Source organism: Perkinsus marinus (genome assembly GCF_000006405.1).
Source record: "Perkinsus marinus ATCC 50983 genomic scaffold scf_1104296937906, whole genome shotgun sequence".
In the NCBI taxonomy this organism is placed as follows: domain Eukaryota; phylum Perkinsozoa; order Perkinsida; family Perkinsidae; genus Perkinsus; species Perkinsus marinus.
Window position 1 is genome coordinate 167,068 of NW_003213656.1, and position 23,658 is coordinate 190,725.

At 50.5% G+C, this 23,658-nt stretch overlaps 10 protein-coding genes across 10 annotated transcripts; 3 read left to right on the plus strand and 7 right to left on the minus strand.

Annotated features, from left to right (window-relative positions):
- Positions 1-420: 420 nt before the first annotated feature.
- Positions 421-948, minus strand: Pmar_PMAR015320 (hypothetical protein; the record flags this gene model as incomplete). Its single annotated transcript, XM_002782933.1, has 4 exons — positions 421-463; positions 505-584; positions 642-757; positions 888-948. 4 exons carry the CDS (start codon positions 946-948, stop codon positions 421-423), a joined length of 300 nt encoding a protein of 99 aa, XP_002782979.1.
- A 190-nt stretch (positions 949-1,138) lies between these two features.
- Pmar_PMAR015321 (hypothetical protein) lies at positions 1,139-2,681 on the minus strand (the record flags this gene model as incomplete). The annotated part of the gene is made up of 2 exons (XM_002782934.1): positions 1,139-1,495; positions 1,546-2,681. The coding sequence occupies 2 exons, from the start codon at positions 2,679-2,681 to the stop codon at positions 1,393-1,395; spliced, it is 1,239 nt and encodes a 412-aa protein (XP_002782980.1). The 3' UTR covers positions 1,139-1,392.
- Positions 2,682-3,360: 679 nt separating this feature from the next.
- Positions 3,361-4,054, minus strand: Pmar_PMAR015322 (hypothetical protein; the record flags this gene model as incomplete). The annotated part of the gene is made up of 4 exons (XM_002782935.1): positions 3,361-3,420; positions 3,471-3,598; positions 3,646-3,899; positions 3,951-4,054. 4 exons carry the CDS (start codon positions 4,052-4,054, stop codon positions 3,361-3,363), a joined length of 546 nt encoding a protein of 181 aa, XP_002782981.1.
- Positions 4,055-4,783: 729 nt separating this feature from the next.
- On the minus strand, positions 4,784-6,516 carry Pmar_PMAR015323 (chaperone protein dnaj, putative). The gene is made up of 7 exons (XM_002782936.1): positions 6,330-6,516; positions 6,131-6,280; positions 5,857-6,073; positions 5,503-5,669; positions 5,356-5,459; positions 5,204-5,305; positions 4,784-5,067 (listed from the first exon to the last, which is right to left on the minus strand). The coding sequence occupies exons 1-7, from the start codon at positions 6,470-6,472 to the stop codon at positions 4,787-4,789; spliced, it is 1,164 nt and encodes a 387-aa protein (XP_002782982.1). The 5' UTR covers positions 6,473-6,516; the 3' UTR covers positions 4,784-4,786.
- A 1,108-nt stretch (positions 6,517-7,624) lies between these two features.
- Pmar_PMAR015324 (Ethanolamine-phosphate cytidylyltransferase, putative) lies at positions 7,625-9,588 on the plus strand. Its single transcript, XM_002782937.1, has 14 exons — positions 7,625-7,686; positions 7,733-7,805; positions 7,852-7,939; positions 7,987-8,089; positions 8,135-8,222; positions 8,277-8,392; positions 8,447-8,545; positions 8,595-8,671; positions 8,721-8,795; positions 8,843-8,927; positions 8,973-9,090; positions 9,135-9,175; positions 9,251-9,366; positions 9,409-9,588. Exons 1-14 carry the CDS (start codon positions 7,648-7,650, stop codon positions 9,449-9,451), a joined length of 1,161 nt encoding a protein of 386 aa, XP_002782983.1. The 5' UTR covers positions 7,625-7,647; the 3' UTR covers positions 9,452-9,588.
- Positions 9,589-10,311: 723 nt separating this feature from the next.
- Positions 10,312-11,913, minus strand: Pmar_PMAR015325 (26S proteasome non-ATPase regulatory subunit, putative; the record flags this gene model as incomplete). The annotated part of the gene is made up of 10 exons (XM_002782938.1): positions 10,312-10,411; positions 10,460-10,555; positions 10,608-10,740; positions 10,784-10,940; positions 10,985-11,144; positions 11,191-11,315; positions 11,362-11,467; positions 11,514-11,587; positions 11,637-11,733; positions 11,780-11,913. 10 exons carry the CDS (start codon positions 11,911-11,913, stop codon positions 10,312-10,314), a joined length of 1,182 nt encoding a protein of 393 aa, XP_002782984.1.
- Positions 11,914-12,022: 109 nt separating this feature from the next.
- Pmar_PMAR015326 (hypothetical protein) lies at positions 12,023-13,988 on the minus strand (the record flags this gene model as incomplete). The annotated part of the gene is made up of 3 exons (XM_002782939.1): positions 12,023-12,169; positions 12,221-12,295; positions 12,342-13,988. The coding sequence occupies 3 exons, from the start codon at positions 13,986-13,988 to the stop codon at positions 12,023-12,025; spliced, it is 1,869 nt and encodes a 622-aa protein (XP_002782985.1).
- Positions 13,989-14,844: 856 nt separating this feature from the next.
- Pmar_PMAR015327 (hypothetical protein) lies at positions 14,845-17,946 on the plus strand (the record flags this gene model as incomplete). The annotated part of the gene is made up of 16 exons (XM_002782940.1): positions 14,845-14,939; positions 15,003-15,499; positions 15,558-15,670; positions 15,709-15,829; positions 15,876-15,964; positions 16,058-16,162; positions 16,209-16,277; positions 16,327-16,411; positions 16,485-16,573; positions 16,627-16,711; positions 16,760-16,863; positions 16,908-17,015; positions 17,111-17,223; positions 17,410-17,515; positions 17,567-17,764; positions 17,814-17,946. 15 exons carry the CDS (start codon positions 14,845-14,847, stop codon positions 17,666-17,668), a joined length of 1,881 nt encoding a protein of 626 aa, XP_002782986.1. The 3' UTR covers positions 17,669-17,764; positions 17,814-17,946.
- An 853-nt stretch (positions 17,947-18,799) lies between these two features.
- Positions 18,800-20,214, plus strand: Pmar_PMAR015328 (hypothetical protein; the record flags this gene model as incomplete). Its single annotated transcript, XM_002782941.1, has 6 exons — positions 18,800-18,924; positions 18,995-19,174; positions 19,236-19,381; positions 19,452-19,592; positions 19,694-19,899; positions 19,975-20,214. The coding sequence occupies 6 exons, from the start codon at positions 18,800-18,802 to the stop codon at positions 20,104-20,106; spliced, it is 930 nt and encodes a 309-aa protein (XP_002782987.1). The 3' UTR covers positions 20,107-20,214.
- Positions 20,215-21,378: 1,164 nt separating this feature from the next.
- Pmar_PMAR015329 (hypothetical protein) lies at positions 21,379-22,041 on the minus strand (the record flags this gene model as incomplete). Its single annotated transcript, XM_002782942.1, has 1 exon — positions 21,379-22,041. The coding sequence occupies one exon, from the start codon at positions 22,039-22,041 to the stop codon at positions 21,379-21,381; it is 663 nt and encodes a 220-aa protein (XP_002782988.1).
- Positions 22,042-23,658: the final 1,617 nt, after the last annotated feature.

Consider the following 23,658-nt stretch of genomic DNA (forward strand, 5'->3'; position numbering starts at 1 on the left):
TCCCCCAGCAGTCATGAGATGCCGCTTCAGTCGCCCTGAATAAGATTCCCCGGTGCAACATAGGTAATTCCGGAGGAAAAACGAGTATAGATTCGGGGAACACAAGCATAGAAATACCCTTGACGGTCCCGGGATACAGTCTCTCCTTGTGAGCAGCTCCAACATTCGACACTGGTTGAATCCTATATGTCTCTGCTCCAGATAGAGGCCGCGTGGCTAAGAAAGCAAGACACTTCGATTGTGAAAGAGTCCCCGTCATTGAATACCGTACCATCGAGAGCGATACCACGATTGGGAATCATTGCATGCCTCCTACTCTGGACCTTTTGCTGTTGCTGAGCTGTCAACCGTGGACCCTGAGTATTGCGAAGGTTCAAACACAGCGGAGAGCGTGAATGTGACCTTCTGCTATGGGATGGCTCACGAAGCCTGTCGCATATCCTCTGCAGTGGCTTTGATGTACCTCAAAGCAGGGAGCTAGTCCATACACAGTCGAAGCTATACCTCGATATATTCCCACGAGTTTCATTCCCTCGATTCTGAATCAGTTTGAGCCAATGCTGTATCAGCTGCTCCTCGACCACCTGAGAAATGACGCATGAAGTTGAAGCATTATCTCCCAAGTGGTCGCATGAACTTACAGTATTTTCAGTGGTCTCGTCTTTATGATAGTACATATCTTTCACTGCCCAGCCACGTACTTTAGTACGACAACTCTCTGGATCGTAGAGTGCGTTAGCACCTTTTCGATCAAATCCTGAGATCACACATCACGTTTCATGAAACACTGGATAAGCTGAAATTGTTAAAATTTGTCGGAATTCCCGCAAACGGAGAAAATCATTACGAACGAGTTCAGTAACTCGCAATGTCAAGCGCGATACTACTTCCGACTTCCTGCGGGCTATGGGACGGGGAGTTGACGGTAGCCCCTGGAGAGGAATCCATCTCCATAGGTAATAGCAGAGCCTTGTCTTGATACTGTTGACGATCGTCCAATGATGCTGCGCTTGCCCGTGCCTCCGGATATGATGTTCACTCGGGAGAAAAATATTTGACACTGGAGAACCGCAGGATATCCCACCAACTCAAACACGAGGCAAGAGAATGAAAGCGATTGGACGCTCGCCAATATCTAGATTATCTGATGGATAATTGAATTCCGCTTGATGATAATATAACTTGCAACACCCAACGAATGCCAAGTATACAGTATGATACTACCGTAAAACCGAGGCCAATAGTGCTACAACCATTGAATAAACTTGTGCGACAAGTAAACCATCACTCAGAAACCAGACCTTAAACTGAGACTGGGGCCACCAATTGATTCTACGTGCGAGAAACAACAAACGGGTCACCGAACATATCTAAGTGGCCATCCAGATGCCATTACGGGAACACAACTGGTGGAGGCTCTCGACAATCACAATCACGTTTGTTCCAGAAAGCACTTCCATAGGAACCGTAGAGCTCTTCGCCAGGATGTATATACCTGATGACCAAACCTACATGAAAGATACCCACGAGACTGCCCTACACTACCTTGTAGCTTTAACAACTAGCATTTCCACACCTGTAGCAGTGACAGATGTTGCGAGCGGAGATGCGGGAGTCCTCTTGCAGCTCCTAGTTGATCTCGGCTCAACGACCGATACCTCAATTGGGCAGAATTCAACATTGTTGAAGGATGAGCCAGAGCCACCCATATTGATTAGCTGACCAACATACATCCCCTTCATCAGACAAGTAAAGAGACCATCGACATATATGAGCTTATGCATGAGCGGGATACAATGAGAGGATAGTGCTCCACCGAAATTATCCTTCATCCAATGCCTCTGTGCCTCGGAAAATAAGTGCCCCGAATAAAGAGTAATTACTTCGTTCTTGTGAAAGCTCTTCATCGCGAAGACACCTCTACCGCCGCCGAATATCCGGGACCATCTTACCGTCAACGCCTCGTTGTCTCCGAGTGCATAAGCTTTCTGTAGGAGTAATTCGAGAGAACAAGTACGGCCACTGAGAATCAGTCTGGTATCATCATCTTCCGTAGAGCAGCAGTCTTTCCACGGTTGCGGGAAGTAGTTCGGTAACATGGTTTCACAAGCGTCATCGGCGTCATCCGTATATCGACAATAGGGGAGCTTATACTGCTCGAACCACTGTTCCTGTTCGAGATGAGGCATGAGACCACATAGTCTAGCTTTGTCCGGATGTACGAAGTACATATCTTGACTACCCACTACATCTCTGTCCTTCTTATGCCTTCCGTGTGTGCATGTTAGCTGCAGCTCAGCAGCAGTTGGAGCACACTCAGTTATCTCTGCTAGACTCCGTGATTCCCCATCGATCCACCCAACGAAAAACCGCATATCCCATCGTATCTTATCATCCCTTGTCGCCTCAGACTTGACAATAATCTTCCTGGCGAGATACTGCTCAGCTACATCCCTCAAAGCTTGGGAGTCAGCTGAGCCCGAGGTCTCTCCCTGGAAGTCTGGCATGGTCAGAGGACAACCCAACTCGGAAGTCGATGTCGTTGATTCAGTAGCGTCTTCCCGAGGAGGGATCGCCGGTGGCTCCTCGATAGAGCGCTTACGCTTCGGCGGCCTCCCTCGACGTCGACGTACGATAATCTCGGTTCCACTCAGAGAGGACGGCGGTGGAGGTTCAGACATGTGAGAAATACAGAGCTCACAAAATGCTGGATGAACCAGGCTCACTGATCATCGACGCTGGGTACTCGACATATTTGAAAGTTACAGGAGACTATTTTCATGGAGTCATGGAACGGTATCCCTAGCAACCCATTAACTTGCATGCGCCATGGCTTACCACCTTCGCCGCGATGAGATAGGTCCCGGTCCGGGACCGGGACCTTCTGTGCCACAGAAGGGGGCAATCGCGAGTTCTCCAAACGGGACGTTGGGACGGATGCATTTCCCATTACTGGAGGCCGACCCAATAAAGTATGTGGAAAAGCCGCCGAAGAGAGCTGAGTTCTGCACCTACAACTCACTCTAGACGGGCTCAGACGCTCAGCTGGATGTCCTGGACGCTACACTCGGGTACCTTCCTCGCTTCTTGGGATAATCGTGGTGCTTTCGACCGTAGACCATCGTGCTAGTGCTGACGACTGCGCTGCCAGCTATTGTCATTCTTTTGACAAGTTTTGTCGTTGCCCTCTACTGCGAGATCGACGACCTTGGCCTTGAAGCTCTTCCCAATAGAGGGAGCTACGGAAAGAGTTACTAGAGAATGATGACATACAAAACCACGCAGTAACTAACCCCTAACATTTCGCCATAGCCTTTACTCAATGAGGAGCAAGTCAGAAAATGCGGCACTATTGAAATATTAATGCTTCGTATCAAATCGTTGCTTCAAAGTCTGATAGTGCTCACGGAGCTGCTTCACCTGAGATAAGGAGAATACTCAGCGCTACAAGGCGTCCTCCAATGACCTACCGACATGAGCCTGAGCCCCAACGGTGGGTCCTCTCGGTTGGCTGTGTACACTTCTACTATTCGACCAATCAGCTCGTCCTTCCGGCCCGCGTCTTCTAAGGAGCTCCCTCGGGCGGAACTTCCAAGACCTGTTGGGGACATCTAGGTGAGATGGTCCTCCGCATCCCCTCCCCACCTCGAGTGCGATGTTGTTCCTCTCTCTGCTCTGCCGCTGCCGCTGCCCGCTCCCTTTTCTCGTCGGGGTCACTCGTCTTACCAATCACCTTAGATGGAGGGCCTAGGACAGTGGGTTTCCACTGACTCACCTGAGGCTGCAACGATGTGGTGGTGGTGTGGTATGGGACGGGCTGAAGAACGGGAGCCTCTGCACGCACAGGTGTGACGGCACCCTCGTCGTCCTCATACAGCTTGTAGGATGGACAGCATGCACTGACCATCACGAGAGAGCAGTCAGAGAGTCGCATCGCCACGCTGGCTCACCCTTTGATAGATCGTAAAGTGGTAGTACAACATGACGCGCATGAGTGGTAGGCCGACCCCAAGCATCCTGCCCTCTTGCCTGAAGGAGACGTTTTCTCGGGCATTGAGGAATAGCCTCAACCGGACGTAAAAGCCACGCTGAAAAACTAAAGACGAGATACAGTTCACTGACCGATGGAATCCCACCGACCATGAATGAACACGCAAAACAGAACATGCACTTGAAAATACATTTACATGGGCCCCCCTTCAATGGACACTAACTACGACCATACCGGTATCGATGGGCAGAGGGGCTTTCACAGATGACCATTGGGATGGCCATGTACTGCTACTCACTCAACCTTAGAGAAGACCTAGGACTACTACTTTCTACTAAACGGCCAGCAGGGCACTGCTAGACTGGTATACCACCACCAGTGCAGTAGTGCCCTGGTAGACAGAGGGACAGTATATGGCATGAGCAGTCGCACCTCAGTGAGCACCCCATTCCATGCAGGCCAGCTTCCATATCCTTAGACCCCCAAGCACACATGCTGGCAACACAGGCTTCGCAGCGTCCACTAGCATCCTCGAGAGAAGAGAGGGTGGGTGACGGAGACCCTAGGGCCACACCAACTGTCTAGGTCTTCGATACATAGGGACATGGGCAGGGCTCATCCTACACTCCCCAGTCTTGGGTGATAACGAAGAGTGAATATATAGTGAAGGGATAGAGCCATGTCGTAGGAGCATTATGGCTGTTCTTAGAGACACAATGAGATCTCAACTGCATAGGGACTATCCAACACAGACCCGGAGGGAGATTGAAAATCAATTATCACCTCGTCATCACGTTAGAACACAACAGCAGGGGGAGACGGTGGAGGAGGAGGGGCCGAGGGACTATGAGTCTCCATAGGATAGGGCTGGGCCATGCCATCACCGCCAACAACACTGCGCTGTATGAAGGGTGGCCCTGGTGACGGACCACCGTAGCCTTGGTGATACCCCGGATGAGCAGGGTAACCAGGACGACCAAAAGCTTGCTGTCTATAGTAGGCCGCCGTTCGACGAGCCCCCTCAGTTGCGGCTTCGTATATTTGCTGCTTATTGGCGTCCCATCTCTCACAATGACCTGACCACACAGTCGAGCATGCACCCCACGGCTAAAAGCTTGCTATAAGTCTAACCCAATGTACTAGAGAGGACTCGTCTGGCATTACTCGGCCGGAATGTGCCCATGGAAACCTAAAAATATTCCGCATTAGTACCTGTGGGCCTAGTCCGCACCATAGGGGGCAGCTCTGTGCACTCCAACGGGACATACCCCACCTTGATATCAGTCGATGCCCTCAGCGGCATCACCGCTTTCCCTGAGGAGTTGCTGCAACGGCTGCTACCCAGCAGTAGCATTGAGGCCCACCTTCCCTGAGTTTCGCTTCAAAATAGTTCGGCTGTATCGCGTTGATCCACCCGAGGAGTTGGCTAGCCGAGGGTGGATCGAAAACCTCCCCCAGCCACTCCCACCTATCGAGGTGACCTCCTACCTGGCCATGTCACAAGGCCCTACCTCTCAGTTATGGGGTTCCAAAACGCACGCACTAGGTCTTTCCTCGCCGCAGGGTCCGTGGGAGGCCTGGTGGGTGGTCCCATACCGCTGTAGGGGTTACCATCACTGGGCATACCATTCCAGTAGTCAGGATCGTGAGGATGTGCCCTTCGATGAAGCGACCGTAACTGAGCGAGCCCTTCCCTGGTACACAGCCAATGTTTATAGTGTGTTGAATTTAATCATGCCCAATACGAATCTTACGAAGAGCTGTACAGGAAGTTCCCATGCTACAGAGCACTACTGTTTCCTCTGTCGGATAAATGCCCTCGAGATGACCGAGTCGAACCCCTCCCCCCCCAGACGCCATACTACCGCAAAGAAGGGCACTGCAAATATGAATGCCCAGAGGGTGAATATTTGGAAGCCCGACATAGGCCTAGCCTCCCGCATCCATCGGGCCTTCTTCTCATCCATAGTCTCCTCCTCGTTGGCTCCCCTCGATCGTCCACTATACTGCTCATGATGTGGTGATTGCCGATGGTACGTGTGGTGATACCCCGCTGGCCCTTGTTGCATCCTAGTGTCGTATCTGCCCTAACTCACTACTCTCATGGTGAACCCAAGCGAGCCACTCCCTGGAACTTACTCCTTTCTAGTGGTGGGGTTGTGCAGTACATTATAAGCTCGAGTCACTTGGCGGAACTTCTCTGTGAAGGCATGATCTCCACCAGTCATATCGGGATGGTATCGCTTTGCCAGTTTTTTATACGCCATGTTGATCTCCACCCGAGTGGCCCTAAGGAGCCTCAAAAATACCCCTGCCTCGTCCTAGGAAGGCCCCTCACGTTTTCCTCACGCCTAGTATGTCATAGTAATCCGGTGCTCCATGATGCCCCGAGAAGCTTCGATGAGAATAAGTGGCATTCACTCGACAGCTTATACCGTGCACCCGGCTATACACATGGATTCGGGTCAAAGGCAAGAGCATCAGTTCCCAACGGCGGTCATCAATACAGAATCAACACAACCTGGATAGACCACTAGTGGTAGACTGGGAAGAAGGGCGATGAAGAGGGATAACAGGGCGGCGCGTTAGTTACAAATCCCCTAAGGTGTGCTTAGCGTACTGAGCTCATAGGGATCTGGCATTGCTCCTACTACTACTACTGGGCCATATCAATGAGCCGATACTACTCTTTTGAGGCCGTTGACATGCGATATTCCCACACACATCTAAGCCCACGAAGGTGCGCACAAGTCGTGCACGCCGTGACGCAAGATACGCCACGAAATTGCAGGCGGCGCTGGCGTTCACTTCTCTGTCGGGGTCCCGTTTCTCAAGCTGGCCTCCTCGAGAAGTGCAAAGCAATGATCCTTCTCCAGGGTGATTGCTTCCTAGTGACATATCTTCTACCCGAAAAAGGGCCTTCGCTTGGTACTATTATAAAAGTAAGTGTGCTGACCATGGCTCTTGCTGGGGCAAATATCGATTCGAGAAATCCAACGATGATTGAATTGATGCTAGTTAGAGACACCATCATCAACAGCAAGTAGACCCTAAATGAATGCTCATTGAAGCTCCCTGTTCACTTCAATGTTTCGATCTCAATGTCCAAAGGACAGTTCGAGGAAGATCCTTTTCTTACATTGCAGGCTCCTGATGCATTTGAATCCTGTCATTTGTCCATAAGCATTTGAATGCTTTTGAAATCATAGTGGATGCATTAGAATGTCGGACCGCTTATCAAAGGGAATGTCCACTGGGTTCTGCGCCCTGTGGCATGTTTTACTTTCTGTAGTGTTTTGCATAGCGTTTGCATCGTACGGTAGTAGCGACGAATACTAGTCTTGAGACAGTCCCCTGCCCTGGTGAATGGGATGACCAGTTTGAAAGGCTTCATACATCATCGGGCATCGCTCGTGATTGAGATTCTAGTGGCACTGAAGGATTCCTCCATGGGGACCATTAATCTTCGTGAATTCTTTGGACCCTAGGTCATACATTGGAATCTAGAGTCACTTTTATGCCTCTTAGAGTGTCTAAAAGCTTTCCTCCGGAGACTCCCTAGTATGAGTGTTTGATCGATCCGAATCGTTTGCACTGCAAAGGTTGCGATCGCGTTTTGATTGGAGCTCGTTTAGCGTTCTATCGTTGTTGAAACAATGTCGGCCCCTAACGCTATTGTGCCCGAACGGAAGAAGGTGGCCCCTTGGGGTACTCGGTGGTCTTCTGGAGTCTCCTGAGCAGGTTCGTGGTTATCTGGATGGTTGTTTTGACATCATGCATAGCGGTCATTATAGCGCCATGAGGCAGGCTAAGGGTAGCGAGTAGCGGTTCCTGCACTTAGAAGCATTCCTGTTCGTCAGCCCAATGTGACATTCTTGTCGTCGGTGTTTATGCCGACAAAGATATCGTGCCTGACAAGGCGTTACCAGTGATGAAACAAGAGGAGAGGTTGGTCCAGCATGGTCTCTGCGAATGGTGATTGCTATATGTAACAGATATTCATTTTTGAAGCATCTGAAGTGGGTTGATGAAGTCCTGTATGGAGTGCCTGTAGTGCCGACTAAGGCATTCTTGGATTCTATTGGGGTCGACTTTTGCGTATGTTGCCTAGGAGTGGGAGTAGCGTGGGATTAGTATTGTCAGATTCACGGCGATAACATGCCAGTGAATGGTAAGGGAAGATGTGCCTATGACGACCTTAGAGATGCTGGTAGACTTCGTGTTATCAAACGTAAGCTGCTGCTAGGCTCCGATCCCTCTACTGTCCACTCCTTCTTCTCCTCAGGCGTAGACTGCGTTACCGTGACTGATCTCGTAGGAAGACTCATGGTTCAAACTAGGGACCATCTGACTGGTCCCAGGATAGATGATGGTCTCGACATTCACACACGACAGATGTTGGTGGGGATAACAGCAGACTACTGCCGTGAACGGTTATGGCGTATTCTAAATCAGACACCCGGGAGTCCCATTTGTCGCGTCACCGATCTCGCTACCAACAGCATCGTGTCTAGCCCACGCATAATCTCTACTTCTCCTACGAGCAGTCGCAAGGTATCATTGGCTGTTGTAATGTACAGCGAATACAATCGGTTGTTCGTAGATTCTCATAACGAACATGGCCAAGCGCATCTCGGAATTTGCCTCACGCAAGACTCCAACAGCTGATGATGTCATTGTGTGAGTAACTCCTCTTCCTCTTCACGGAAGTTAGTGATTCTCCCTCTAGTTATATTGATGGGGCATTCGACATGTTCAATGCGGGCCATGCTTCCACTCTTGAGAAGGCCAAGGCTTATGGAACGTACGTGTTTCCTAGCCGCTTGTCCCTCTCATTGGAACCTGATCAAGGTACCTCATTGTGGGCGTCTTCGACGATCGTACTGTCAATGAGATGAAGGGCTGCAACTATCCTGTCATGAATCTAGGCGAGAGGGTAACTCGTTCGAAGGCTTATAATCGTTGATTTGGTGGCGAACAGGTTCTCAATGTCTGCGCCTGTAAGCATGTCGATGATGTTGTTATTGCAGCACCTTTGGAGGCTACTGAGGACTTCCTCAGGACCATCAATGCCAATCTCGTTGTGCAAGGATCCAAGAGTACGTTATCCACCCATCAGGCTCTGATGAGTATTTCTCCTCAGCTCTCCACCCATCAGCTGGAGTGCCCTGTGATGAGCGCGGAGTAAGATTTCGGCGCTGCATACTTCTATGACTTATCAATCGGTTTTTGTTATCGCGATTCTATGGTCTTGTGCAGGTCCATCAGAAGAATGATGTGCCCAAGAGGTTAGGTATATTCAAGGAGGTCGTCAGTGACTACCCTGCTCTTACCGTTACCACTATTGCTGAGAGGATTGCTCGCAATAGGATGCAGTAGGACTTAGCTTAGCTGCTCCTATTTACTCCCTCTCGTAGATACATCGCAGAACGACGCGAAAGATCAAAGTCGATGCAGTAGATTCCACGCCAACGACGAGGCCAATCGCTATTTTGATCTCCACCTCACTCGCTCAAGCTCAAGTGTTATAACCATAATCGCTCACCATATTAGAGAAAAATTTTGAGAAATCATGATAGATGTGTAGACCGCTTTTCTGAATTGAATTCCATTGTGTTGCGACGTGCAAGGACTTCTACCTTGCATTTACACGGTCAGTGGGTAAATAAGAGTAGACTGAAAATTCGCCTCGGATATTCTTAACCCGCGAGGACATTGTCGCTCGAATTCATCTACTCACACATAAATTTATCACATGGCATACACTATCGAGTTGAAGAGACAGTCAGGGGTGTAACCCTCGTTGGCTCGTACTGCCAGGTCGCCGACAACCCCGGATACGAAAAGGTGAAAGAATAGAGGCTATGAGGCATACAACATAACGAGTAGTGTAACACAAAGAACATAACCTCGAGTTTGGGGCTGTGCCGTCTGTGAACTGCCGCGACTTCCGGGGCTGTAACCTTACTGCTAATTACGAAACCATGGCGGCTCTTGATCGTGATGCAAACCTCGTGATGCAGACCCATGATGAAGCCAGCGTAACAGAGCAGCATACCGAACTCTCGAACTAATTCCTTATCTCTAACAAATCAAATCGCTCTGCTCTACCACGTTCGATTCGAAACAATTAATAACTCAGTATAAATACAGGATGGTTAGATCATCTAACTTCACTGCTCTCTAACTGTTCATGTAACTTATATGAACAGTGAAGGTCATCCTAAGGCCTCGACCCAAGTCCCTCCTCATCGTGAACTACACGCAAGACGGCATTACTAACGAGGACTATATTGGAAACGCGAATGTCACAGAGTTCTTCACGACACCAATAACTCAGGAGTTAGTTCCTCCACTTCTTGGAGGAGTTGTGTAGCCTGCTGTGACCATCCCTCCAAACGGAATTTGAGGAGCTCCAGCCTAACAACAGTAGCACTCGGCCGAACACAGTGGAGAATGAGAGCTCACCTCTGCATGTCGAGAACTCTTGGTCTCACCCAAGTGACTTTGACAGTACGATTAACTTCATCAATACTGCCTTTTATCAAACCAGCGCACATGGTCCTGAGGCAAGCAGCTCATCAGGATAGATGGACCAGGAAAACAGTTGACTTACTTGCGGAAAATATCCTCTACTTGGTCGTCTCCAACTCTGCATGCCTTCGCGATGTCATCAAAAGATATCGCCGAACGCTGTTTTTTGGGTCGTTGGAAAGCCATCTCCATCATAGCCGATAGAGACATCTTGTCTACAATACAGAATAGGGCAGGGATCAACGACCACACCCTTACGTTTGAGGTCGGTTTCGAGTGCTTTCTTGAGCTCTGGTACGGCCTCCCACTTCGCTTTGTGGTCCGCGATCGCTTGGTCAAATTTCGCAAAGACTCCATCGTGAAGAGCTTGGACGAAATCCATGACCCAAGAGTACTGCTCACAGGTCGGGAGGAACTGAGGGGACAATCCATACCTGCCAGGCTACCCTTCCTGCCAACCTCAGAGAAAAGTGGCTGCTGCAAGAGATCTCCGAGGCCGAACTCCTTGGGTGATATCAGGGCTGCTACTGCAATCTTGAAAGCTAACGGGCCACGCTCCTTCTCAGGGATAGCGGCTAGTGGAGTGTATAGCAGATACCGCATAGACTCACGGTAAAAACTGAGGGTAATGTTGTCACAGTCAAAGAGCGACAAACGCGGAGTACCTCGGGGGATCGTTCCTCTCTTGGTGCATGAAGGCGGCAGCCCTGTGGTAGCTGCTTCTAGCCGCAGGATCGATACCATATGACCAGTCTATGTCATTGAGGTGCTCTTCAACAGCATCTAATATCTAACCAAACAGTAGTTGGAAGCACACCAGGGGTGATCGGGCCCACCTCTCTAGCCTGCTTGATGTCGCCAGCTCTAACGAGAGCGATAGCTTTCTGAGAGTCGTATGCCACTTGGGAGTCCTTGGACGACTTGGAAGCCATCTCGCCATACCTGAGCGCACCACTGCTGGGAGGGCAATACCTGGGGGGAATATTACTTTTCTGTCAACTTCAAACCTTCAGAGGCTGGCATGGACTCAGTGACTTGCTCCAAGATCTCCAACATGACCACCTGCAAGAATGTAGGATAGAGCGCTGTAAGGACAGCAAGGAGACGGTACCGTGTTCATCTTGGTGGAGAACTGATCCATGAACTTATCCCAGAACTCAGCCTTAGTCTTGCCACCCAAAGGCCAGGCACTATCGTTGCGAACGACTCTGAATGGCGAGCTCAAACGGCCACCTTCTTCCCTCTTAATAGTACCTCAAGCACTCCACAGTAAGCTGATGATACAGCTTCTTGGCTGCACAGTCCCGCAGCTTGTCGAGGTCCTCCTCGGGTAGTTGACCTCGAAGTGAGTCGAGATATGATGTATCTGGAGGGTTGGACGATGACATTAGAACAACCAACAATAACTGCAGTTAACATACTCTCAAGGCTTGCAGGCAAACACGACACGAATAGTCAACTGTAATCGAAACGTTGGTGGTGAATGATGACTACCAGTCACTCGTCAGTCGCAGCTGCTACTGCCTCGTCGTCGTCATCATCAGGGGGGTCCATACAGAGGTCCGGCACATCACTCATTGTGTCTGAGTCCGATTCGGGCGTCTGTAGGATGTCTTCCGAGGGAGGAGGTGAACTTGAAGGTACCTGCCAGGGGAGGGGCGGGTCAACACCCAATCGATACCTGATGCAACCCACTTCGTCATCATCATCATCTTCACGAGTAACGGCAATAGCAGGAGTTACTGGTGACTCTACAACGGGCACTTGCACCTGACACAGTATAAGGGTATCCCCCGATGAGAGACCATTCGCTTACTGCCTCTTCCGCTGAAGGGCTGAGTGATGTAATGACTTTTCGTTCAATGGTATGGTCCTCATGAGCATCCACAGCCACTCCACCGATAGTAATACCGAACGGGTTGCCTGCAGTAGTGGTGGTACTACTGGGCTTCGCCTCCTCATGTTCTTGCTCAGTCCGAGGCTTCTTGTTATCAGCTTCCTCAGAGAGTTCCTCGTCTCGATGCCGTTTCAACGAGCTCATCAACGCCGTGGTAAACTCGTCACATACACTAGGACCGATCTTAGTGCTGGAGGACGCGGGGGCATGAGCCTTCAGAGTGGCGGGAACAGGCAAACCCCTACGATAGAGTAGCCCGGCTGCAGCCGCTCCCATGCCAGCCTCCGTTAAAAGGCCTCCACAGGCATGTAGTAGTGAAGTAGCCACGCTGAGATCCTCTTCATCAGAGCGCGCCTCCAACAAGATCCGCATAGCACTGCCAGCAACTTCCCCTAGGATCTCGGGGGCAGGCTGGGACAGGCGACAGAGGGTAGCCAATATGTTGGACGGGCCCAGCGAGAGGGCAACCTTGTGTAGACTTTGGTCGACCAGAGCCAGACTGGGATATGCAGTGATGAGACGGTCCAGATCCGAGGACAACAGGTTGGCAACCTCTGTGGGCATATCAGCGAGGCCCTCTAGGAGTGGCTGTACATGCCTCTTGACGAGAATAGTAGATAGAAGGCTGACGAAGCCAGTTCCAAGCTGGTCACATATGTCGTAGAGGAGGCCGACAGTCTGAGTGGCTAAGGAGCGAGCAAGGCCTGCATCAAAGGTCCTCTGACGAGCATGGAGGAGTAGAGCTCGAGTGCAGATGTGCTGAAACTTCATCAACTTCTTGAAGGGCAGTTCTTGACATTTACCGCAGCGCAATAGAGTCCTTACGAGCTGACAGACCTTCACCAAATGTTCGGGAGATGCCTTCTGCTTCACATTAACCTCACCAGAGAGGACGTCTACCAGGACCCCTGTGTGGGTGTCGGGACCAACGTCGCCAATCTTGGCTGCTGGCAAGGCGAGGATGACATTGCATGCCTCCATACGCAGTAGGGCGGCACTGTTATCATCGAGGACAAAAGGGACGAGCATGGTCATGAGGCGACCAGCTGTGGGTTTGTTGGGCTTGTACGTCCCTTTACGAAGGAGTATCGTAACCCCCTCTAGCACCTCAGGGGTAATGGCAGCTACTATAACTTCACTGTAGCCACCAGCCTGTAGTTTCTCCCACAGATCAATAACCTTGTTCAGTGCCTGCCCTTTGACCTTAGTGCTCTCCGCTGGCCCACTACTGAGGACCTCGAAAAGGGTCCTGATAGTGAGAGGGAGCAGCCTGAGATCGGAAGCTGTATCGGAGGTCAAGCCACGACATAGTGCCGAGACGGCGTTATCGAACGCTCCCATCAGGCGGGCGTCTGTCGCGTCCGCCAGCGCTCCAATGAGGACTAAGGCCGCCCCGCGCTGAGAAACGTCTTCGCTGCTAACAAGTGAAGTAATGCAATCATTCACGAGAGGTTGAGTTATGGTGGAGGAGGTGGCCGCCTTACGTACGGCCCTTGGGTCAAGGCGAGGACCGTAGTCACTGAGGAGATCAGAGAGAGTAGAGACGGTAGCAGTTGTTGAAGTCATTGAGAAACCTCAACTGGAAGCCACATGGCTGCGGAATGTGAAACAGTTGGCTTCTCGCCACTGGAGCGAATACAACTTAGCAAAAGCTCAATCCTAAAGCGAAGGTTACTACACTAATGAGTACTACGAGAATGTCCACGACCTCGCCTTCCTCCAACGTGAGTCAACGATGGTTTGATACTGAGAAACCACAAGAGGTTCGAGAGAGCAAGATCTGAAATACTCCGGTTGTCTCACGCCTTGACCGTGAAGTCGTCAGCCCCCATAAATCTCTACGCATCAGCGTCGCGTGGGGGTGACCGGGTTCTCCGGCACCAAGTAGAGATCAACCCTACCACTCTAGCACGTCCCCCTATGCGGTGACCAAGAAGTGGCTAGAATCAACTGCTTAACACCTTCAACACGACGCTGGCTCGTACTGGTCGTCTTACACTGATCTCTATTTTCTCTCAACTACTTCACTCCTCCTCGCTTTCGTCTATTACGTCGGTTAACTATCCCCCTTCTTCCTCCCTCACTTTTGAATGCCCCGACTCCCCGTTATCACCCCTCCAGCGCCTCCGCTACGCCCAGAGAACTGCCCCCGAGGACGAATTCAGATTTCTTTTGTGTAGTTGAATCTGTGGCTCGAGATCGATGTCCCTATCCGCGAAATTTATTTTTCCGCATTCGACCACCACGACTAAATTGATTTGTCCCATTTACGAATGTAGTTCCCTTATCTGCGTCCTTGGTGGTTTTTACTACGAAATTGATTTCTGAGCGGTATAGTAGAAAGAGTTGTGCGTTGGATGGAGTTGAACGGTCATTTTGGGATAGTCTCTGGGGGGTGATGGACCGATTAAGAGATTTTTCAATGTCAATGAGTTCATCCGAGGACGTCAGGGCAAGAGTAGAGGATGTCAGTGCGGAGTTGTGCAAAGTCGAGAGGTCCCTTTCAAAGGGAGAAGAGTAATAGGGGTTGACGGTGTAAAGGCCGCCGAGGGAGTGTTGAAGGGGTTGGGTCATTTACAGGTATCTGTTTCTCAAGGGTAAGCTGTTGGAGGAGTACAGGGATTTGGTTCAAGACAAACTGATCATTTTGAAGGCATGGGAGGACAGGAACTGGAGTGTCTGTCGCGATGCTCCTGTCATTACTCGAAGTCTTGTCGAGGGGCCTGCCACCAGTGGTGACATCGAGGGGCCTACCGCCAGTGGTGAGGTCGAGAGGCCAACCACCAGTGGTGAGGTCGAGGGGCCAACCACCAGTGGTGAGGTCGAGGGGCCAACCACCAGTGGTGAGGTCGAGGGGCCAACCACCAGTGGTGAGGTCGAGGGGCCTACCACCGATAGCGAAGTTGGGAAGGCTACCACCCCTGGTGGAGCTGATGCTGTTATTGCTGAGGAGTCCGTTAATGATGAACTGATCAAGGATGATGTAGTGACGGATGGTCTGCCTGTCACCACACCGGTCAGCGAACCCGATGAGGCGGCATCTGCAGAGGTCGAAGGAAAAGATGGAGTGATCCCTGGTATGAGTTTGTTGACAGGCTTCGGGATCTTCCTCATGAAAAGGTTATCGCATCTCAGGTGCAATATCCCTCACCGTTGAGACGGTTGAGGGCTCCGCTGCCCAATCACTCCGTGCACATCTAGAGTCCCTAAAGTGCCCCGGAGACATTCGAACCATTCGGAAGGCGTTGGTAGGTTATTACCATATATGGAGTAATATGCTCATCAGGTGGCACTGGTCCCCTTGGTTCGCCAGCAGGGCGCTGTATTCACCTCCATGGGAGGTATACAGGTCTTGAAAGCTCTCACTGAGGAAGACTTGGCAATCGATCTAGTTGGTCGGGTTTTCTGTAAGGATCTATCAATATCTTGCTCGTCACGTTGAATGCCATCGAGGTTCTCTGTGTGACGATGACCGAGTATCTCCTGCCGTTGTAGCGAGTATTGTGGACCTCGGTTTGCTCAAAGCCGTCCTCCTTGCACTGGTGACCAAACCTCGCCAAGAACAGGGAGACCGCTGCTTTAGCACGTGGGTATGATGCTCATGTTAGGCATCTAGGTGTGGAACTCGGCATTAGGTCCGTGAAGGAGTCGCCAGACTATTGTCGGTGGACCCTCGAAGACTGACGTTAGAGATTATTAATATCATATCGGACATGGACAGTCATCAGGAGATGCTCGAAGTACTTCAACTCCGCCTTTACCCCCTCTGACCTTGTGGGATGTCAGGTCCCTCTTAGTCTAATAGTAGACTGCGTTCGAGAGGAGGTCATCACTGAGGATATAGTGATGGAGAGTGTAGGCGTGGAATCTCGTCTCGTTATGGAGTTATCACTTCTTTCCTCAGATATCATCCTCTTTCGGGATCAACAGGAGGAGGCCGCACGCGTGCGTTAATTTGTGTTTTGCAGTGCGTCGACTGGGAGAGTCAGGTAATACGAAGTGGAGTTCAATTTTCCAACACTCCACTGGTCCGATAACCCGTGTCATTTCTCAAACGATCAGGCCTCACATTCAACGGTATTGACTCTCAAGATTTAGTGGTTAGCATTGTCAAGTCTCTACAACACGCTCAGAGTGCGCCACGTATACTGGTAGTAGTAGTAGTAGTAGTAGTAGTAGTGAACGAGGGAGCCATTCCTCTCAGGCTGAAGGGACACTTGCGCTTGAAGTGCTGGGCAAGATCGACACTGATTTGCTCGAGATGGTCCAGGGCGTGTGCCGGTCAGCACGTAGTAAAGTAGTTGCCCGCCACACTCTATTACAGCCCTCTGTGGCAGTGTCCGATCCTGGCGTACAGAAGGCTGGCCTTTGGTCCATTGCTCGTATGTCTCCCAAACTATGCCACCATGGGTCTGTGGACCTACGGCTGGCAAGAGTCACTGTGAGAGTAGTCGCCTCGGAACCGTCATGGACCTATCTTGACAGGTGGATCTCTGTATCAAGGCCATGGGGCGTTACTCTCATGACCGAGATGTGGTATTAGTAGCGATGGGATGTCTGCTGGAGGAAATGCGGTGCTTTGGCGACGATGAGGTAGACTCATACCCAGCCTCGTTCATCTTGTGGGTTGTTCGAGTGGTGGCACATCGTGCTGAGTCGTCATCACTATCAGCGTTAGCTCTGTTCAGGAGGCATGGGAAGCCATAGTCCAGTATGGATTCAGAGCTGGTATTGTTATTCTGTTGGAGGAGATCATTGTCGAGCATGGCCCAGAAAACCCTAGACTAGCCATCATGGCAGGGTAGTGGCAGGGAAGTGGTCAAATGGCAGCCCGCTGCTCTTGGGTGGATGGTCTCGGGCTCGTGACTGTAGTTGCTGTCAGAAACTCTCTGATAGACTCGTGATCACTCAGAATGATGATCAGTTTAGTGATTCCATATTCATCGTGACAGTTGACAATAGATTATGTTTGTGCTCCTCCTCTCAGAGAGATCATACGGACGGTCAGACGCCGAATACCATGCGACAAATCTCCGTTACCGTTTACTTCATCTCCACCCATGGGTCGGCCCTTTGGGGATGTACCAAGTGAAGTGAGGCCCCTCCTCGTGGCCGATCGGATACCTCGTATCTCTTCTATCTAGGAAGTACCCACCATAGAGCAGGGCGAGCCACTTCCCATAGGCCGTGGTATCCTCAAGCCACATAGTATGGACGCTTCGCCATTGGAGGGTAGGCTGTTCTGAATATTCATCATTTGTTTCGGTAGAGTTCTGGTGGTGCTCATAAGGTAGAACACGGTCGGTATCATTCAAGACGCCATCTCCAAGCGACACTCGGATGTGGGCCGTAGGCGGGTCAACTGCTCGTACTATTGTCGTTGTCTCTCAGCTATCATGTAACGCCCCAGAGTGCATCTACTGATTCTCCGGCACCTTCGGCTTCCCTCGATTTTGACAAGGACGAATTAGCAGACGATGATGTCGTCAATGGGAGCCTTGCTGGTTCTGATCGTGAAGACACATCATGTGTGATTCAATAAAAAGTTTCTCTCGGAGTATAGAATTTGGTTCCTTCCCTTACCTATTTCATCAGTGTATGATGAGCACACGAGTGTTTACGTCTATCGAATGCACTCTGTCGTTCGTCTCTGCAATGGTCTGGCGGCTGTTCGGCATTTTAGTAGGCACATTGGTCGACTGGCCAAGTGGCTAGCTCTCTGCTCGAAGAGCCATGATCATGAGTGGTTAGGTTTCGCGTAGGCTGCCACAGCGAATATCGTACCTCCCAAAATGCCCTTGGCAAACATTCGAGCTATCAAAGGTCTGGAAGGGAACCTGAGATTTATTCAATGATGATGATAATTCAATTCAATGATGCGATAAGGGCGCGCAGCAACCGGCCGTTTCACCCGGTGGTGAAACGGCTGGTGCTTTTTTGGTTCCTTTTCAGCTGTTAGTGTTTGTCCTGCTTGTCCCTGAACTTAGTTGGTTGGTATCCTCGTCATTCCGGTGGGAAGGGATTGCAAAGGGCACAATCTCAACTTTGCTCGAGGAGGAGAATGTTAGAACGGTAAAGGTAAGTGTGCTCGGGTTAGGCCGTCCTCCTTGGGCCGTTTCAGACAGGGAAAAGGTACTCTCAGACTCTCCGTGAGCTGCTTGCAGCGAACCATCCCTTTAAGGGCGGTAGCCCGTTAATTACAACGAAAAATGAGGAGGCAGGAAATGAGTGTACGTAATAGGTATTCATCGGCAGAGGACACAGCTTCCAGAATTGACTCAGTTTGGATATCATCACTTTATCAGTAGTTTATTACAACGCTCGAGTTGCCAATCTCACCGGGTTATCTGGACACAATAGTTACCTACCATTCAACCATGTTAAGTTCGCCCGCTCCCAAGAAGAAACCGGCGAATCTCCTATGTCCCGAGTCTGCTTCCTCGTTGACGGGGAAACTTGCCTCCTCTGAGCTCACGGAGGACGTACTCATGCTCATCGCGAGGTAAGGCCGTAGCTGGCGGCTACTAACTGTATTTCCCGTTACATTGTAACCTCGCTGATGGTTCCAGTAGGTTTCTCGAGTTCACTGAGCTTCTCGAAGGCTTTACCCAAACTTGTACTGTGTGGTACTCCGTCAGCAAACGCATCCGCGATCTGGATGGGAATGGTCAGTGTATTGATATATTCTCATACACACACGCAGATTTGCACAAGCTCAGCGGGCTTCTGCCGCGCAAGCTCACGTCTTTGAGGTGGGTACTGATCGTGTCACCGGTGTATTGTCTTGAGTGATATTCGCGCACTTGTTTTCAGAGTGTCACTACCAGCTCCTGAGAGTGATCCATATCGTCCATCCTCTGAGGTCATCGAAGCGATTTCGCAGTTGATTGACAAACTTCCTGACTTGCGGGTGCTTGAGCTGTTCTGCAGAAACAAGTCTGGAGCCATCATGTTCGATAGTGAGTCCTACGCGCTCACTCATGCCTCTGGAATAAGCGTGGAAGTTGTCTGAAAAGAATGTTTTCTCAGATAGGGCCGTCAACAGCTTCAGAGCTCGCGTTAGAATAGACGAAATGGGAACCGCCGCCGATGAGGCGTGCTCAAAGGGCTTGAAGCATCTGCTCATACATCGATGTGAATTGGATGTAGAGTTTGGATATGGACTTGCTGGTAGTAACCCGGGCCACAGAGTGGGATTTCTGCTGGAGAGTTTTCATTGTTACTATCGATTCGTTAGCTATCGGGTCTCGCTTGCAACCGTCCTCCTTCAGGCATTTGTCCAGATCTACGCACTTTGTGCCTCACGGGTGGTTCTCCTTTGTGCCACCCCAAGTTCGATGTCCTGCCAACGGATAACTTGAAGTGTCTGACGTCGCTTATGCTTGGAGGAAGTGTGCCCAGCAGCTTTGGCTTTGACGCTTGGATAAAGCACCACCTATTAGATAATGGCAGTGCCTGCAAGCTCACTTATGTCGAGGTGATATTCAGCTTCCTTAAGAACTCGGTCTATAACACCACATGTATTGCCATTTGGTCAATCGCTTCTTCTCAGGCGCGGGGGTCCGACCTTGATGTGACACTGGAGACTATGTTTGCTGTACGGCGGTGTCGCAAGGATGTGCGACTGGACTTCTCTATGATGGATTTGGTGACAACGCTTTTCAGTATTGTGGATAACATATAATTTAACGAAAATTCTGCCTTTGCTATCCCTATGATGGATATGCTGCATGTGTAACCATCACAGTTCATAAAGCTGTAGCTATCTGCTGATAGACACGCCCGCAACCTATGGGTGGAGTGGCTTATGAGCAGTAGCCTAAAGAGCCCTAATGTTGGGTTCAGTGGGCTAATGCGTGACACAGATATCTGTGCGTCGAAGGATATCTTTATTTCAGTTCTTTTGGGCTGGCGCTAACAACTGACGTTTTAGACTTTGAAATTCAGAGAGCTTTCGCTGCGAAGGCCCAAAAGCCACTCCAAAAGCCATCCGCTGCGAAGGCTTCGCATCACCTGATTTTCGGCTAGGTCCGATTCGTGGGGTGATTCATTCACAGTGATCGGCCATGTTGCAAGTGAATGGTAAGATCCTCAGAAGTGAGTCTTTCAGGGCGTCGGGCACTCCGTTCGCAGTTGAGGAATGAGCCCATCACTTATACATTGCGAACGAATTTTCGTAAGATTTCGTTCGCGAGATGTTCCGAATATCTCATAGTCTGCGCGAGAAATCTACCAGTAGTAGGTGTTCAGCCAGCTACAAGGTCGCTGCGGATCTGCTGATATCTGCTCCTCTAAGAGGAGCACCGTTTCATTGTGATAATCACTAACGACTCTTCAGAAAAATCTTGTGCCTTTATATTCGCTTTTTTGGCACATCATCAGCCGCACAAGTGATTCGTAAAGAATGAGGAACTTTTGATTAGTCTTCACGACCAAAACGTATGCCCAGCTGATTGATCCAATCGATACACTTCATAACGCAGCTATCAAAATCTCGTTTGACACAGCTATGATGCATGTAATCAATACTTGACTCCATCGGGAGTCTTTGATATCCAAGTCGAGCGGCGAGCGCTAGACGATTGATGCTTCAGACGACTCGGTTTTCATCTGAGAAAACACGATCATTGGAAATCTATGATGAAACGAGTAATCGCGATGGTGCCTGGTAGGCACCGCCTGCTCGACATCGCTAATGAAACCTACCTCTGTCTCCGCTTGCCCAGGAATCTGTCTTCGAGCTAGGACGATGAACTGGCACCAGGACGACATCAGCATGATCAGCAGCACCACCAGAATTGCAACGAGCAAAGCGGTGTTGTCGGCGACACTCGAAATCCTCTCTGCTTCGGTATTGGGCCTAACACATAGGAAAGTTACAATCGCTTCATGGCTAGTCGTCTGGAGGTGTCCCGATAAGCATGGTCGGATGGGACATTAAAGTCCCAGATGAATACTACTTCGGATGTTCGGAGCCTCCCGTGTCTTGAATTCCCGCTCCAGCCGTGGCTACCGCTGCCGTGGTTGTCTCTGCAGAATCATCTCCCCCTGGTATCCCGGAGAGATCGATGGTAGTGTCGACAACTCTTGGCTTGGTCGTAGTCGTGTCGATGTCGGAGAGGTCCAGAGTCGGGCCCAGATCTATCCCCTCAAAAAAAGAGAGGTTCACAGTAGGGGAGGAGGTGGTGGCCGTATCGAGGTCGGAGAGGCCCAGAGTCGGGCCCAGATCTATCCCCTCAAAAAAAGAGAGGTTCACAGTAGGGGAGGAGGTGGTGGCCGTGTCGAGATCGGAGAGGCCCAGAGTGGGGCCCAGATCTATCCCATCAAAAAATGAAGGGTCGAGAGTGGGAGCGGGGGTACTCTCGACAACCACTGAAGTCTTGGTCTCGGTCACAGTTACGTCAACGTCGTAGGTCCCCAGGTCTATCCCCTCAATTAGGTTGAGGTTGATAGTTGGGGAAGGAGTAGTCTGGGTAGCCATTGGGGGCTCGGCCTTGGTCCCAGTAGGAGCTCTCGTAAATTTCAGATTCTCCACGACGTCAGGGGGGAATACAAGTCCCACAGTTTCAGTCGTGAAGCAAGCCGAGAGAAGAACGCTCAGTAGGATGTAGAAGGACATTATGTCGTATCCGATTTAACTGAGGATTGAACTACAGTTGAATTCATACCGGATTCCACTGCTCCTGCGATCAGTATTAGCAGGCTAACGTACACAGACATGTTATCACTATACGCGGTAGACCAACGCCGCTGGTCGCAGCTGCTCTGGAAATGTGCTGCTCGAAATAGAAGCAAGATTGGTCAAGAGTGCGAGTTCACGGACCTTTCTGGTTTCGGGCGCAAACAAACCGTGACACTAAACTTTGTCCTAAATCACTAAATCTCGCGCGCGCCTCTGTAATCGATTTAAGCGCGCCCAAGGTTGAGAAAAAGAACATCCTTTACACCGTTTCCAGTTGGATGGATGGACAAACATATAACCCAACTAACCGCAATTATTATATGCCGTGCAGTCCTTTCCCGCATGAGTTATGATCCCGCGGCGCCCCCGGCCCGAGCGACTAGGCCCTTTTCGCTATGATGTATGTATTCAGTTCTTGACAGTTTTCAATGGACTTGAGTGCTTCCCAACGTTTTCAACCCATCTCGGCCCAATTCCAGCCACAGTCCTATCAGGCGGGTCTGGTCACCAGCCAATCGCTCTCTGCCACGGTAAGACACGTCTCCAATGCTCGTTGCTGAGTAGTGAAACCTCCACCACTCAGCAATACAACGGCATTCAAGTTCCTAGCTACGTCCCTAACGTGGATCGCATGGAATCCTCAGTTTACTCTGAGGCAATTCGAGAGGATGTTAGACCAACCGATGTCCTATCTCCGCAGGCTTTGGCGGCCTATCTCGATTGCACAGTAGTATCGAGCGCTACCGATACGAGCTACATCGTGTGCTATTCCCGTATAAGGTACTTCGTCTTAACTCGTTGATTTCGAACATGAGGAAGCAGAACATGAAGGAAGCTCTAACAAGATGGGCAGACCTGCCAAGACTTGAGCGAACTGCGAAGGAACTACACCGGACTCAAGAGCGGGTATTGTTTCGCTGTACTTTCGTTGGCTACGTTTATATATCTGACTTATCTCCGGGTCACAACCCAGTTTGGAGTTTTCTCACAGCGAAGGGCTTCAGTTACTGGGCACTATGCGACGCGAGAAGAAAGATCACGATTATGCTATCACTGTAAGGCGGAACGGATCGTCGATGCCTGGGGTCCGCAAGCTAGTAGAAAGAAAGTTATTCGATGCGGCAGTGTAGCTCGGCTATAAAAGTCCAATACCAGGATCGCGTATAGAACAGTATATACTCCCGCCCATTTATAAGGTTCTGAATCAGCGTTGGGCGATAAAAGCTCGAGAGGCGGAGAATGACGTCCTCGCACTGGAGGAGATCGATAAAGAATACGCGTGAGGAGTTGACCGTCCCCTCACGTTCCGTTTATCGCCTCCCATCGTTACCCCAAAGGTGTGCGTAACTCAGGGCAAAGATCGCTGACTGTGACAATAGCTGGAACGGCAGACGCGAGGATCTGAAAGATCAACTACGAGCTGTGAAGCTGGAGAAAGGACTTTCCCAGGGAGCGGTTTCATTGAAGCTCGCTCTAAGCCGAGCCAAGAATCGCATCCTCCAAACAGCACTCTGGAAGTAAGGCCCTGCCAAATGTTATCAGTCATTCCGCCCC